Source organism: Humulus lupulus, chromosome 3 (genome assembly GCF_963169125.1).
Source record: "Humulus lupulus chromosome 3, drHumLupu1.1, whole genome shotgun sequence".
NCBI classification, from domain to species: domain Eukaryota; kingdom Viridiplantae; phylum Streptophyta; class Magnoliopsida; order Rosales; family Cannabaceae; genus Humulus; species Humulus lupulus.
Genome location: NC_084795.1, coordinates 162287538 through 162304232, shown reverse-complemented (window position 1 = coordinate 162304232; position 16695 = coordinate 162287538). Strand labels below are relative to the sequence as shown.

General features: G+C 43.7%; 1 protein-coding gene and 1 non-coding gene across 2 annotated transcripts; one reads left to right on the top strand and one right to left on the bottom strand.

The window, feature by feature from the left end:
* Positions 1-9564: 9564 nt before the first annotated feature.
* LOC133823256 (ESCRT-related protein CHMP1B) lies at positions 9565-10468 on the top strand. The gene has a single exon (XM_062255921.1). It carries the CDS (start codon positions 9683-9685, stop codon positions 10292-10294), a length of 612 nt encoding a protein of 203 aa, XP_062111905.1. The 5' UTR covers positions 9565-9682; the 3' UTR covers positions 10295-10468.
* A 5630-nt stretch (positions 10469-16098) lies between these two features.
* Positions 16099-16205, bottom strand: LOC133828168 (small nucleolar RNA R71). Its single transcript, XR_009890804.1, has one exon. It is a non-coding gene; the product is annotated as a small nucleolar RNA R71 (small nucleolar RNA).
* Positions 16206-16695: the final 490 nt, after the last annotated feature.

Here is a 16695-nt window from a genome sequence, read left to right as displayed (position 1 = left end):
GTGTACTCCACTACATCGTCCCGCATTTGTGGCCAGTAGTAGCCCTGCTTCAAGAGGGCATGGGTTCTCTGCCACCCTGGATGACCTGCCCACAGAGTGTCATGACACTCGCTTAGTAATGTCCTTCGCAAATCTCCAGCTTTTGGAACATACAAGCGTCCCCCTTTAGCCCACAGAAGGTCATCCTCCACTCAGAACTGGCGAGTCTTGCCTTCTTTTACGAGCTTCAGGATGGTCCTGACAACTGGGTCTTTTTCTAGGTTTTCTTTAATGCGTTCCTTGAGTGGAGTGTTCACCACGCTAGCCGATAAACTAGCCATGATCTTTAGAGTCGCCAACTCCGCTTTACGACTCAAGGCGTCAGCTGCCTGGTTCAAGCGTCCTGCCCTGTGCTCAAAACGGAAGTCGAATTCCGCCACAAACTCCTGCCATCGAGCCTGCTTAGGGGTCAGCTTCGGCTGAGTAAGGAAATGACTCACCGCTACATTATCCGTCTTCACCACGAACTTTGACCCCAGCAAGTAATGCCTCCACACTCGCAAGCAATGTATAACTGCGAGGAGCTCCTTCTCCTGGGCAGTATACCTCCTCTCAGCTTCAGACAGCTTGCGACTTTCGTATGCGACTGGGTGGTCCTCTTGTACTAGTACCCCTCCCAGAGCATAATCCGATGCATCCGTCTGTACTTCGAAGGGCTTGCTAATAGTTGGCAAGGCAAGAACAGGATCCTTCATCATGGCTTCTTTCAAACTTCTGAACGCTTCAGCACACTTGTCAGTCCACGCCCAAATCACACCCTTTTTCAGAAGCTCGGTCAAGGGTGTCGCCCTTCTTGAGTAGCCGTCCACAAATCTTCTATAGTAGTTAGCTAGGCCCAAGAAGGAGCGGAGTTCTTTCACGTTTGTGGGGGCTTTCCATTCCTGGATTGCCCTCACCTGCTCCAGATCCATACGAATACGGCCACGTTCCACCACGTGGCCTAAGAACTTGATGCTCTCCTGTGCAAACGAGCATTTCTCTCGCTTCACATATAGCTGGTTCTCTCTCAACTTCTGAAACACTTGAGCCAAGTGTTCTTGATGCTCTTCTATCGTGGCGCTATAAACCACGATGTCATCCAAGTACACCACCACGAACTTATCTAGATACTCGTGGAATACTTGGTTCATTAGTGTACAGAAGGTAGCAGGTGCATTTGTCAACCCAAACGGCATTACTCGAAACTCAAATGCTCCGTATCGAGTAACACACGTAGTCTTTGGTTCATCCCCATCTGCAATCCTCACCTGATAATAGCCCGATCTCAAGTCCAACTTTGTGAAGTATTTAGCTCCACTTAGCTGGTCGAACAAATCAGCGATTAGAGGAATGGGGTATGTGTTGCGAACTGTCACCTTATTGAGAGCCCTATAGTCGATGCACAGTCTCAAGCTCCCATCGTGCTTCTTCTGGAATAGCACCGGTGCGCCATATGGCGCCTTCGACGGTCTGATGAAGCCTGCCTCCAATAGCTCTTTTAATTGCTTCCTCAATTCTTCTAGCTCAGGGGGTGCCATTCTGTATGGCGCTTTTGTTGGAGGTTTCGCTCCAGGCACCAGTTCTATCTGGTGATCAATCCCCCTCTTTGGTGGCAAGGCTTTGGGGAGTTTATCTGGCATCACATCCCCATACACCTTCAAGACCCTCGTAATTTCTAGTGGAACAATTTCTTCCACTACTTCTTCGAACACGGTGGGCACAGCTACATAAGTCGGCTCCTGCTTCCTCACACCCTTCTTGAACTGTAAAGCTGATAGAAGCTTCACAGCAGGGGGTGGCTTCACCTTTGCAGGTACCATTGAAGGAGTCTCTCCCATTATGAGTAAGCTTCCAGTGGCAGGAATTGGAATGGCACCTTTCTCGGTTAGAAAGTCCATTCCCAAAACTACATCGAAGTCGTCCATATGGACGACCACCAAATCAGTATGCCCTTCCCACGTGTCGATCTTCACGTTTACCCCTTTAGCCATGCCAGATGTGGCCAAGGCTTTGGAGTTGACCGCCTTCATGCGGCCTGCATCTTTCTCCAGCTTTAGTCCCAGTCGCTTGGCTTCGAGTTCAGAGATGAAGTTGTGGGTGGCGCCAGTATCAATCATCACGCTTTTGGCAGGCTTGCCATTGATAGCGGCATCCACAAACATTAGCCCTTTCCCCAGGGTCTTCTTCCCTTTCTCGCCATGCTTCTTGAGAGCGTTCAACAGGCGGACAGCGCCCATGTGCGCGTACTCTTCTTCTTCTTCCTCTTCTCCTTCACCTTGTTGTTCTTGGCCAATGAGGGCATTTATCTGGCCCCGGAATTTGCATACTGCCGACTTGTGTGGGCCTTTGCAAATCCAACAAGCTAGCGGCTTCTTCCCTACAGCAGCATCTGTCCCACTGGAAGAATTGGACTCAGCTGTCCTCTTCTCTCCCCCACTCTTGCCCTGCCAGGACTTCCCAAACTTCTTACTCCCGACGCTATTTGAGCTGGCTGGAGGGGTAGCCTTTTTCGGCAGGCTACTCTCCGGAGTGTAGTCTGTTAAGCGTTCGGCAGCAGCTTGAGCGGTGGCTAGATCAGTCACCCGCTGTCTTTGAAGTTCTTGCTTGGCCCACGGTTTCAGTCCCTCGAGGAAGCAGAAGAGCCTGTCCACTTCGGACATGTCTTTAATATCGAGCATCAGTCCTGAAAATCTCTTTACATACTCTCGGACTGTCCCGACTTGTTTAAGCTCTCGTAACTGGCGACGAGCTATGTAAGCTACATTTTCTGGCAGAAACTGCGTCTTTAATTCCCTCTTCAGGTCCGCCCAAGATGTGATGGTACACCTGCCATTCTCTATATCATCATATTTGGTCCTCCACCACACTTTGGCATCCCCCGACAAATACATGGTAGCCATGGCGACCTTTCCATCTTCCGAATCGGCTCGCACGACTCTAAAGTAATGTTCCATGTCAAAGAGGAAATTCTCCAAATCCTTTGCATCTCTGGCCCCATTATAGGGCCTCGGCTCGGGTACTTTGGCTCGGCCATATTCCATACCCATCGGCCCTGTTGCAGGGGCATTCCCAACCGCTCGCATGGTCAGGTTTACCTTGGCAGTAAGCTCAGCCATTTCTTCTCTGAGCACACCGACTGCCTCCCTGCAATCTTCCGTTGTGTCATTTATTGAAACTTCTTGTTCCTTTAGCATGCGCTCCACTGCCGCGATGCGCTCTTCCCACCGCGGGGAAACAGAAGTACTTGTTGGAGTGTTTCTTTTCTCCAACGCGATAATTCTGGATAGAAGAACATCATTCTCCTTCTCCAACGCAGCTATGCGATTGTATGCATCAGACGAACCCGAGTCCTGACTTGCAAAGGAAAGATCCCTGACCCTCTCGTCCAGGCCATCCAGTTCCCCAACTCGCTTCTCAAGAGCTTCGATCCTCTGAGTGTGGTTCACCATAGTGTGTTTTTGCCAAGCGCTTTCTAACTTGGCTCTGATACCAACTGTCACGGGCCGGCTATTTGGGGATTCCAACTAGACGGAACGTGCGGCACTTGCAGACTCTTCAAGCTAGCAAGTCAGCCTACAACACACACCTACAGGCAAACAAACTCAGCGGTTAGCCACATACACATCTCGGACATGCAACGGGCAATAACGAAGTATGAGCAAGCACAAAGCAAGTCATTCCTAGGAACGTCCACACAACACAAAGCACACAACAAGGCAAGTGGCACACAACGGCCCAACGAAGGTAACAAACAAGTAACACATAAGCAACAAGGAAGTACACAGGGGCAAGTATGGATAAATGTTATTTCATTAGTATATAGCCTTGATAGGGCAAGGGAGTACACAGCTTTGGCCCCTATCTGCTGATGGCCATGGTGCTTCCCTAAGTCACCAGGTCACCTCCCCCTAAGGAGCCTTCTAGGGAAATAAAGTCTTCCCAGGAACATATATGATTTTTGTCTGGGAGACATATGCAATATTACAAAACTGCCACTACCCTATCCCATGAGGTTGCTTGGTGCAAGACTTGACTAATGATCAAGCACCAAGGCATGCTCATTACAAAATGGCCCCATGTGGGTGTGCCAAAGGGGCAGCACGCCACACTCTCCCCCACTTAATCTTTCGGCGCCCTCGACGAAGTAGCTTGTAGATCTTCAATCTTCTTCGTGAGCTTCTTCAAGTCTTCCGCCCTTTCCCAGCTGATTTCGTCATCAGCGAGCCCCTTCCATTTTACCAGATATTCCTTATGCTTTTTACGGTCAGTGGTGACCGTTCTTTCCGCCAGGATTTCTTCAGGTTGACGCTTGCTCCTTGGCTGAACACTGACTCCTCCTCTGGTTGACTGGTTGCGCTCTGGATTGGCTGGATCTTCATGATACGGCTTCAAGTTGCTGACGTGAAGGACCGGGTGTATCTTCATCCAAGCGGGTAGGTCGACTTTGTATGAAGTTAGGCCAACTTTTGAGATGACTGAGACTGGACCCTCGTTCTTGCGGACGAGTCTGATGTCTTTGTCCCCTCGGAATCTCAACTGTTCGGGCCGCAGCTTGATTAACACTAAGTCACCTGCTTTGAACTCCAGTGGTCTGCGCTTCTGATCTGCCCACTTCTTCATTCTTCTTGAGGCTTTCTCTAGATAAGCTCGGGCAATCTCTGTTGTCTTCTTCCAGTCTTTGGTGAAGTGAAAGGCTCGCGGGTTCCGACCGCGATATTCGTCCACTGTGTGGGGTAACAGTGGTTGCTGTCCATTAACAACTTCAAAAGGGCTCTTATTCGACGAAGAACTCTTTTGAGAGTTGAAACAAAATTGAGCTACATCGAGTAGTTGCGGCCAATTCTTCTGATTGGCATTGACAAAGTGGCGCAAGTACTCTTCCAACATCCCGTTGAATCTTTCTGTCTGCCCATCTGTCTGCGGATGGTAGCTCGAGGAAATATTCAGTTGTGACCCCAAGAGATTGAATAATTCGGACCAAAACGTCCCCGTGAATCTTCCATCTCGGTCACTGACTATGTTCTAGGGCACTCCCCAATATTTGACAATATGTTTGAAAAATTGTCTGGCTGTCTCTTCTGCCGAACAGTACTTCGACACTGGGATGAATGTTGCATACTTCGAGAATCTATCCACGACCACCAAGATCGCACTTAAATCTCCTGTCTTCGGAAGACTAGTGATAAAGTCAAGCGACACGCTCTCCCACGGTCGGCTTGGGACTCGCAAGGGCTCCAACAACCCAGGTGTCTTGTTCCTATCGACCTTGTCTTGCTGGCAGACCAGACATGTCTTGGTGTACTCCACTACATCGTCCCGCATTTGTGGCCAGTAGTAGCCCTGCTTCAAGAGGGCATGGGTTCTCTGCCACCCTGGATGACCTGCCCACAGAGTGTCATGACACTCGCTTAGTAATGTCCTTCGCAAATCTCCAGCTTTTGGAACATACAAGCGTCCCCCTTTAGCCCACAGAAGGTCATCCTCCACTCAGAACTGGCGAGTCTTGCCTTCTTTTACGAGCTTCAGGATGGTCCTGACAACTGGGTCTTTTTCTAGGTTTTCTTTAATGCGTTCCTTGAGTGGAGTGTTCACCACGCTAGCCGATAAACTAGCCATGATCTTTAGAGTCGCCAACTCCGCTTTACGACTCAAGGCGTCAGCTGCCTGGTTCAAGCGTCCTGCCCTGTGCTCAAAACGGAAGTCGAATTCCGCCACAAACTCCTGCCATCGAGCCTGCTTAGGGGTCAGCTTCGGCTGAGTAAGGAAATGACTCACCGCTACATTATCCGTCTTCACCACGAACTTTGACCCCAGCAAGTAATGCCTCCACACTCGCAAGCAATGTATAACTGCGAGGAGCTCCTTCTCCTGGGCAGTATACCTCCTCTCAGCTTCAGACAGCTTGCGACTTTCGTATGCGACTGGGTGGTCCTCTTGTACTAGTACCCCTCCCAGAGCATAATCCGATGCATCCGTCTGTACTTCGAAGGGCTTGCTAATAGTTGGCAAGGCAAGAACAGGATCCTTCATCATGGCTTCTTTCAAACTTCTGAACGCTTCAGCACACTTGTCAGTCCACGCCCAAATCACACCCTTTTTCAGAAGCTCGGTCAAGGGTGTCGCCCTTCTTGAGTAGCCGTCCACAAATCTTCTATAGTAGTTAGCTAGGCCCAAGAAGGAGCGGAGTTCTTTCACGTTTGTGGGGGCTTTCCATTCCTGGATTGCCCTCACCTGCTCCAGATCCATACGAATACGGCCACGTTCCACCACGTGGCCTAAGAACTTGATGCTCTCCTGTGCAAACGAGCATTTCTCTCGCTTCACATATAGCTGGTTCTCTCTCAACTTCTGAAACACTTGAGCCAAGTGTTCTTGATGCTCTTCTATCGTGGCGCTATAAACCACGATGTCATCCAAGTACACCACCACGAACTTATCTAGATACTCGTGGAATACTTGGTTCATTAGTGTACAGAAGGTAGCAGGTGCATTTGTCAACCCAAACGGCATTACTCGAAACTCAAATGCTCCGTATCGAGTAACACACGTAGTCTTTGGTTCATCCCCATCTGCAATCCTCACCTGATAATAGCCCGATCTCAAGTCCAACTTTGTGAAGTATTTAGCTCCACTTAGCTGGTCGAACAAATCAGCGATTAGAGGAATGGGGTATGTGTTGCGAACTGTCACCTTATTGAGAGCCCTATAGTCGATGCACAGTCTCAAGCTCCCATCGTGCTTCTTCTGGAATAGCACCGGTGCGCCATATGGCGCCTTCGACGGTCTGATGAAGCCTGCCTCCAATAGCTCTTTTAATTGCTTCCTCAATTCTTCTAGCTCAGGGGGTGCCATTCTGTATGGCGCTTTTGTTGGAGGTTTCGCTCCAGGCACCAGTTCTATCTGGTGATCAATCCCCCTCTTTGGTGGCAAGGCTTTGGGGAGTTTATCTGGCATCACATCCCCATACACCTTCAAGACCCTCGTAATTTCTAGTGGAACAATTTCTTCCACTACTTCTTCGAACACGGTGGGCACAGCTACATAAGTCGGCTCCTGCTTCCTCACACCCTTCTTGAACTGTAAAGCTGATAGAAGCTTCACAGCAGGGGGTGGCTTCACCTTTGCAGGTACCATTGAAGGAGTCTCTCCCATTATGAGTAAGCTTCCAGTGGCAGGAATTGGAATGGCACCTTTCTCGGTTAGAAAGTCCATTCCCAAAACTACATCGAAGTCGTCCATATGGACGACCACCAAATCAGTATGCCCTTCCCACGTGTCGATCTTCACGTTTACCCCTTTAGCCATGCCAGATGTGGCCAAGGCTTTGGAGTTGACCGCCTTCATGCGGCCTGCATCTTTCTCCAGCTTTAGTCCCAGTCGCTTGGCTTCGAGTTCAGAGATGAAGTTGTGGGTGGCGCCAGTATCAATCATCACGCTTTTGGCAGGCTTGCCATTGATAGCGGCATCCACAAACATTAGCCCTTTCCCCAGGGTCTTCTTCCCTTTCTCGCCATGCTTCTTGAGAGCGTTCAACAGGCGGACAGCGCCCATGTGCGCGTACTCTTCTTCTTCTTCCTCTTCTCCTTCACCTTGTTGTTCTTGGCCAATGAGGGCATTTATCTGGCCCCGGAATTTGCATACTGCCGACTTGTGTGGGCCTTTGCAAATCCAACAAGCTAGCGGCTTCTTCCCTACAGCAGCATCTGTCCCACTGGAAGAATTGGACTCAGCTGTCCTCTTCTCTCCCCCACTCTTGCCCTGCCAGGACTTCCCAAACTTCTTACTCCCGACGCTATTTGAGCTGGCTGGAGGGGTAGCCTTTTTCGGCAGGCTACTCTCCGGAGTGTAGTCTGTTAAGCGTTCGGCAGCAGCTTGAGCGGTGGCTAGATCAGTCACCCGCTGTCTTTGAAGTTCTTGCTTGGCCCACGGTTTCAGTCCCTCGAGGAAGCAGAAGAGCCTGTCCACTTCGGACATGTCTTTAATATCGAGCATCAGTCCTGAAAATCTCTTTACATACTCTCGGACTGTCCCGACTTGTTTAAGCTCTCGTAACTGGCGACGAGCTATGTAAGCTACATTTTCTGGCAGAAACTGCGTCTTTAATTCCCTCTTCAGGTCCGCCCAAGATGTGATGGTACACCTGCCATTCTCTATATCATCATATTTGGTCCTCCACCACACTTTGGCATCCCCCGACAAATACATGGTAGCCATGGCGACCTTTCCATCTTCCGAATCGGCTCGCACGACTCTAAAGTAATGTTCCATGTCAAAGAGGAAATTCTCCAAATCCTTTGCATCTCTGGCCCCATTATAGGGCCTCGGCTCGGGTACTTTGGCTCGGCCATATTCCATACCCATCGGCCCTGTTGCAGGGGCATTCCCAACCGCTCGCATGGTCAGGTTTACCTTGGCAGTAAGCTCAGCCATTTCTTCTCTGAGCACACCGACTGCCTCCCTGCAATCTTCCGTTGTGTCATTTATTGAAACTTCTTGTTCCTTTAGCATGCGCTCCACTGCCGCGATGCGCTCTTCCCACCGCGGGGAAACAGAAGTACTTGTTGGAGTGTTTCTTTTCTCCAACGCGATAATTCTGGATAGAAGAACATCATTCTCCTTCTCCAACGCAGCTATGCGATTGTATGCATCAGACGAACCCGAGTCCTGACTTGCAAAGGAAAGATCCCTGACCCTCTCGTCCAGGCCATCCAGTTCCCCAACTCGCTTCTCAAGAGCTTCGATCCTCTGAGTGTGGTTCACCATAGTGTGTTTTTGCCAAGCGCTTTCTAACTTGGCTCTGATACCAACTGTCACGGGCCGGCTATTTGGGGATTCCAACTAGACGGAACGTGCGGCACTTGCAGACTCTTCAAGCTAGCAAGTCAGCCTACAACACACACCTACAGGCAAACAAACTCAGCGGTTAGCCACATACACATCTCGGACATGCAACGGGCAATAACGAAGTATGAGCAAGCACAAAGCAAGTCATTCCTAGGAACGTCCACACAACACAAAGCACACAACAAGGCAAGTGGCACACAACGGCCCAACGAAGGTAACAAACAAGTAACACATAAGCAACAAGGAAGTACACAGGGGCAAGTATGGATAAATGTTATTTCATTAGTATATAGCCTTGATAGGGCAAGGGAGTACACAGCTTTGGCCCCTATCTGCTGATGGCCATGGTGCTTCCCTAAGTCACCAGGTCACCTCCCCCTAAGGAGCCTTCTAGGGAAATAAAGTCTTCCCAGGAACATATATGATTTTTGTCTGGGAGACATATGCAATATTACAAAACTGCCACTACCCTATCCCATGAGGTTGCTTGGTGCAAGACTTGACTAATGATCAAGCACCAAGGCATGCTTATTACAAAATGGCCCCATGTGGGTGTGCCAAAGGGGCAGCACGCCACACAGTGCATCCCTCGACGGAGATATTTCCTTGTAAACTTCCTAATTTTGGTATAAAAGGGTAATTTAGGAAAAATATATAATGAAATTGGAAAGGACATTTTTCATTAGCATTTAAATAACAAACTGACCTTGCTTATCAGAAGAAGGATCTCATATACCATCTCATCTATCTCTCTCTGCAATTTCATTCCGACCAACATAAACCCTAGAATCCCAATTTAAAATCATAACAAGCGATCGCCATGGGGAACACCGAGAAGCTGCTTAATCAGATCATGGAGTTGAAATTCACAGCAAAATCGCTGCAACGCCAGGCCCGAAAGTGCGAGAAGGAAGAGAAGTCGGAGAAGCTCAAGATCAAGAAGGCCATGGAGAAAGGAAACATCGACGGCGCTCGAATATACGCTGAGAATGCCATTCGTAAACGAACCGAGCAAATGAACTATCTTCGGCTGTCTTCGCGCCTCGACGCCGTCGTGGCTCGCCTCGACACCCAAGCCAAGATGACCACCATTAACAAGTCCATGGGCTCGATCGTCAAGTCTCTCGAATCTACTTTGGCTACTGGGAACCTACAAAAGATGTCCGAGACCATGGACCAATTCGAGAAGCAATTCGTCAACATGGAGGTGCAGGCCGAGTTCATGGAGAGCGCCATGGCTGGGTCCACCTCATTGTCCACTCCCGAGGGCGAGGTCAACAGTCTCATGCAGCAGGTGGCCGACGATTACGGCCTCGAGGTCTCGGTGGGGCTACCACAGCCGGCCGCGCACGCTGTGCCTACCAAGGAGACCGAGAAGGTCGACGAAGACGACCTCTCCAGGCGTCTTGCCGAGCTTAAGGCTAGAGGTTAAAGTATTTCAATAATTTATCCCCTGTAGTAGGAGGATTATATATATGATCAAATATATGTCCGATTGCAAATAGTGACTGCATTTCGAAAGGTTGGAACTTTATGTGTGTAAATTATATTGCATTTGGGTATTTTTCTTTTTCTTTTTCATAACAATGACATAAACCTTTTTCCATATTGTTGTTGATGCCATTGTGAATGTTCTCACGTGTCCATGATCTTTGTTGTTTTTGTGAATGATTTACTTGGAGCAGGGTCTATGAATTTCTTTTCAGGTTTATAGCTATGATGAGCTAATATGTAATGAAATTGCGTATTATTTTTATCAGCATCTGGGTGTTGATGTGTTTGACTATCTGGCATTGATTTTTTTGGACTTCAAATTTTCCCTTAATGGTTAAGGATGTTCATGCAAATGACTATAATTTAATGCATTCTCAATACTTAATTAATTTCAAGTAGTTGTCTTTTATTGGAGTTCAGGTTTGCAACATGAGTAGTATTATGCATCATAACATATATAGTTCTAACGAAATAGCTGACTTCATGTTTTCTCGTTTTGTATATTTCAATTATATCTTCTGTTTTCTTTAGAAATTTTCTTCCAGCGTCTTTATTCGGTAATTTCTCTCTCTAAATTAGTATCTTTATTTCATACATTTGTATCTTAAGCTTTTAACATTTGCAGTTTTAAATGGATATGCAATACAATTTTTATTCAGTCTAGAGTTTCTGCCGAAGGATTTGTTTAGATATGGTCCCTTTTAGATTTTAGTGATGATGAATGAGAGATTCCTCTTGGGTGTCTACATAGCAATAATTTTCTGGTCTTTAAATATTGTAGGGTTAGGGGAAAAAAAATGAGGGCGTAATAAAATGCCACTCACCAAGGAAAAATCTAGTGAAATAAAGAAGCTTAGAGGAGGAGCTAGGAAGAAGCCATTAATGGAATATGATGGCTTGGTGATGGACTTGTTAAGATATAGTCTCATATAGATGTTAGTGAAATCGAGAGAGATTCCTTCTCTAGAAAAGACAAGAGAAGGGCGTAAGAAAAGAGCAATCACCAAGGAAAAACAAGTGAAATATACACGCCTGGTCAAAGACCTTGGGGCGAAGACCAATATATACTCAGAAGCTTTTCGATGACAAAATGTTGGTGAGAAGCTAACTTGTTACGATCAAGCAGCATCTGCATGTAATTTGGCAGTTCAAACTACAGTCAGAGAACTGTGAAAAGTAATGATAGATGTCACAATTTGAGCACAATAAATCCTCTATTTCAGGTCAGATAATACAAGGTAATTCTGGAGAGGATTCCAGGAATAATAATGTCTCAAAAATGATGGCTATTGGATATTAGCTTGACTAGTTGTTCAATATAGTATGATATTGCTTTGCTGAGAGTTGTATGGTATTTTAGATGGTGCCCTTTTAATACATATGATCTCAATTGCAAGCATCGAAAAGGCTTTCTTGCTGCCTTTTTAGGCATTGGATCTTTAGAAGTGTGCAAGGCCTCTTCTCTCTAAGTAGTGATTCTTTTTGGTCAAATGGCGCATCCAGGGATAATTTTCTTTTGGCATAAGTTAAACCAATAATGTGTATTGCAGAGAGGAGGATTTCATATTCAATCTCATTATCTATATATGACCTGGCCCAATCGTGGAGTTTAACTGTTGAGAGAATGGGAGGTTTTGCCCATTTCTTTTTTTTTTGGAAATTTTCAGTTTCAATTCCTTCCTTTAGTTTGGTTTGGTGTGTTTGGGTACATCAACTACTTTGGTAATTGGTAGGAATGTTTTTTTTTTGGGTCATGTTTTTACAGTTTTCATAAATCTAGGCTCGCTTTTTATTAAAAACAATTATATGTAATGAGAATGTATCGTCTGGGTGTCCTTGTGTTGACCGTAAAAATGGTATTTGGTTTGTACTCAAAGTCTGGTATTCAAGTTTCTTCAAAATACTTGCATAGCAGTGGTAATGATTTCTTCAAATATTGACGTGTTAGATCGAGGAGTTAAGTTTTAAAAAAACTGTAGGCCTTGTATTGACTTTCTTGGACCTTTTTTTTCATTTTTTTTTCCTCTTTCTGAATTTGCATAGAAAGGGAGTTGTTGAGCTTGTTTTAATTGCATGTTTGCAATGTGATTTGTGAAATAATACCGCGCTTTAGAGATATATATATATATATATATATTATTTTAGAAGAAAAAATGTATGTACTACTCAATTCTCACTGCTCGTTGATTGAGATTTCAATAAAAGCCAAACAGCGAAATCCTGATTACAATGAAAGCCTTAAGACGAAATACAAACTGATAACCCAGGCCATAAAATTGTAAGTGAGCAATGTCAGCCAACGCATAACCGTGAGCAATGTTAGCCAACACAACCAAAATGAAGAGAGATTTGTCCTCATAGCATTGCAAATCCTTAAACAGTCTCGCTCCACCAGAACGGAGTTGACAAAAGACCTCGTTGATGTTATTAGCTATTATTGATTATCAACTCTTTTAACTTAGTAAAAATCAAACCGAGTACCCATTTTTATATAGCATATTTAATTTTTACCCAATTTTTAAAACCTTTTCATTTATACCCAGTTTTTTTTTAACTCTATCCCCATAATACCCTTTTATAAATTAGAATCTATTCTCTTTCCTTCTCCCCACAATTCCCCCCGCCACGTTCTGCAATTCGACCTTCAAGCTTCCCCACCGCCACGTTCTCCGGCGTCAGCGATTGTTCAATGGTGCTTCACCACAACGGCGATTCTTCAATGATTGTTCGACGGTGCTCCACCACTCCGCGCAAGTATTTCGACGACACCTCCATCAAAAATCTCACCCCTTCTTGTTCACAAGCATGTAATCTTAGCTTGTGTTTGGGTATGTAAAAGAGATTTTTCACCAATACTTTAGTATTTGATCAATAATGAAGAAGATTCTTCTCAATGGTTTATTGTGGGTACATTTTGATATGAAATTCAACATTTGTTATATGCCTGAGTTTATGGAATCTTGGATTGCATAAAGCTTTTCTAGATTGATTTGGTAACATTTTAGTAGTGTATGAATTCTTGGTCTGAGTTGTGCCCTAAGTTGTTTTTTGCTTTGAGCTTCTTTAGTCTAGGCCAGTTTAGTGACATTAGATTGTTTGTTTCTTGGGAAGGCTATGCTGTCCATAATGGATTGTCTTGGTGCCAAAATAGGCTTCTCTTGTGCCTCTATATGCTTTGTGCCTGTTAAGACTTGTGTTGTGCTTCTTCAGGCTATTGTTTTGTGCCTCCATTAGCTTGTTTTATGCCTCAGTAGGCTTGTGTTTATTGTTTATTTTGGTTTATATTTATGGTATGATCTTTTCCTTAGTGATGAATTTATTCATATACATTTGAATCTTTATTTTTAGTTACTTGATTATGATTTTAAATTCTATTTTGTTATCATTTTCTTTTCTTTGTTTAGTTTACCTTGAAGAATTCAATATTTATGTTTTATGTGCACTATATTGATTTCATGCACGCAATGTATTTGATGAAATTATTCAACTAATGTTCATAAGTTCAACTAGAGATTTTATTAGTTCAACTAATGTGCTTTGACCATGGAAGTATTTCATGATTGAAGATGTTCCCTACCAGAAGTAATCATTTAGAATATGGCTTAGGAGCAATAAAACAATGTTTTAGGATAAATTACATTTGAAAGAAGCAATCATCTCTTTTTTCCCCAAATTCAATAAGAAAAATTAAATTTTGAAGATTTAGTCCATTCTGAGCTTACTATCACAGTAGTCATGTAGGGGAAGGAGGATTTTCACACTGTGGATAGTAGCCATTCTTGATGTTTATTGGGTTGTGATAGAGTAGTTTTTATAGTGTTATTTTATTTAATTTTTTAGGTTTATTTAGTGATATTTTGTGTAGTATGACGTTTTGGTGCCTGTGTTTGATAATATTTTAGATTTATGAGATATAATTGATAAATGATTGCATTTGGTGTTAAAAAGATGGAATTTGATGAAAAAGACATTTGAGCCGCAGCGCTGCGATTAGACAGAGAGGTTAATCTATCAAGAAGCATAGGTCGCGACGTGGCCTTTTAGAGTCACGACGCAAGTCTATTAGAGCCACAGCGCTTGAGCAAGTCAGAGACGAGAGAATTCCAGATTCTGGACATAGGCCGCGACGCCTCTTTATAGAGTCACATCGCTTGAGTGGTGTATTTTGCAGAAAAGGGCATTTTAAGCAGGGGCAAAAGCGAGATTTCGCATCTAAAGCTCAAATTACTATTTAAGCATCATTATTACGATTTCAGAAAAAAATCCTAACGAGACTACTTGTTTTATCTGTTTATTGTTCTTTAGATTTTTTCTTCATCTTAGTTCTTTAGGTTATTTTCTATGAACAATTATTTGAATGTTATGGTTATTATGTCTGATATGAACTAAATCCTCTATCTAGGGGTTAATGTAGTCGCTTGAATTTCTATTTAATTTTATTATGATGTTCTATTGATAGTTTTTCTTTATTCTATTCTATATGATGTTTTCTTAATGCTAGTAAATACTTGATCACTATTTGCTTGATTTATGATTTTGATTCAAAATTCGAAAGATGCAAATTGAATATGCTATCGTTATATAGACATAGGTTACATATTAGACGAAAGTACCTCTATGACTTGAGTAGCAATTAGGTTACCAATCTTAATTCCTGCTATGTGTTTAAGTTTATCACAAAGATGTAGAAAACTTACATATAGGTTGAGATCTTATATCTTGAAAAAGAATAGAAATCAATTTTTGTTAACCTGCTATTAGAATAGGAAAAAGAGATTTAGAACTAATTAGTAAAATTAATAGAATGAAAAGTTGACGAAATTAATTCCCTATGCTTTTTTTTTATTATTGATTTTTAATCTGTTGATTCATTGTTCTGTTTACATTTAATTAAATTGTGTCCGTAGTTCGAATTATTCATCTTAATTTTAATTACCAAATAGAAAGTGAAAAACAATTATTGGTAATTGGGTTATAGTCTCTGTGGGAACGATTCTTATTTACTATCTATATTACTTGAATTGATTATGTATACTTGTGCATCATATTTTTGTGATCAAGTTTTTGGCGTTGTTGCCGGCGACTAATATCCAATATCAAAATTAATTGTTTTTTGTTCTACTTTGGTTTTTTCTTTTAGTACTCATTCGGATTGAGGCTGTATTGTGTTTCAAGAATTATTGGTATATGTGACGAAGTAGACAAAATGAACTCATACCGATAGATCTTGAAATTGAAAGAACGTCCAGAAAAAATCGAAAGATAAAGAAAAGACTGGATTTTGCCATGACTGAGAATCAAGGAAATGCAACAAACAATGCTGCTAATGTTAATAATATCCCAAATATTGCAGAGGTTCCAGTGGAACGAGGACCAAGGACGCTTAGAGACTATGTACTTCCTACTGTCACAGGAGTGCATTTGTGCATCAGACACCCCACTATTGCTGCAAATAATTTCGAGATTAAACTAGCAAAATTACAAATGGTGCAATCTACTATTCAGTTTGGGGGGTTGCCCTCGAAAGATCCAAATTTGCACATAGCTAATTTCCTGGAGCTATGTGCAACATTTAAGATGAATGGGGCGAGTGACGATGCTATTAGACTTAGATTATTACCATTCTCTCTATGAGACCGAGCGAAGAGTTGGCTAATTTCATTGAAAGCTAATTCTATCACAACATGAGAGGAGTTACCCCAGAAATTCTTAGCAAAAATTTTCCCTCTAGCAAAAGTTGCAAAGTTGAGAGGGGAAATTAATAATTTCTACCAGACAGAAGGTGAGTCATTGTATGATGCATGGGAAAGATTTAAAGAATTGTTAAGGAAGTGGCCACATCATGGTATAGAGAAGTGGATGCTAGTCCATAATTTTTATAATGGGTTGAATGGTACTACTCGTACCATAATAGATTCTCCAGCAAGAGGTGCATTCATGAGCAAGAGTGGTAATGAGGCGTATGAATTGCTAGAGGAGATGGCAATGAATAACTACCAGTGACCAACTAAAAGGGGACAAAAAAAGAAGGTGGCTGGTATGATTGAATTGGATATTATTTCCATGCTTATAGCGCAAGTGGCAGCTTTAATGAAGCAGTTACAATAGAACAACCTGTTAGCCCAAACCATGCAAGTTCAGAGTTTATGTGGGGCATGTGGGAGTGCTCATCCATTAAATCCATGTCCGGCCATGGATATGAATAATATATCTATGGAACATGTCCAAGCTATGGGAAATTTTGAAAGACCAACCAACAACCCTTTTTCGATGTCATATAACCAAGGGTGGAGGAATCACCCTAACTTCTCATGGACAAATAATCAAGTTGCAGAACAA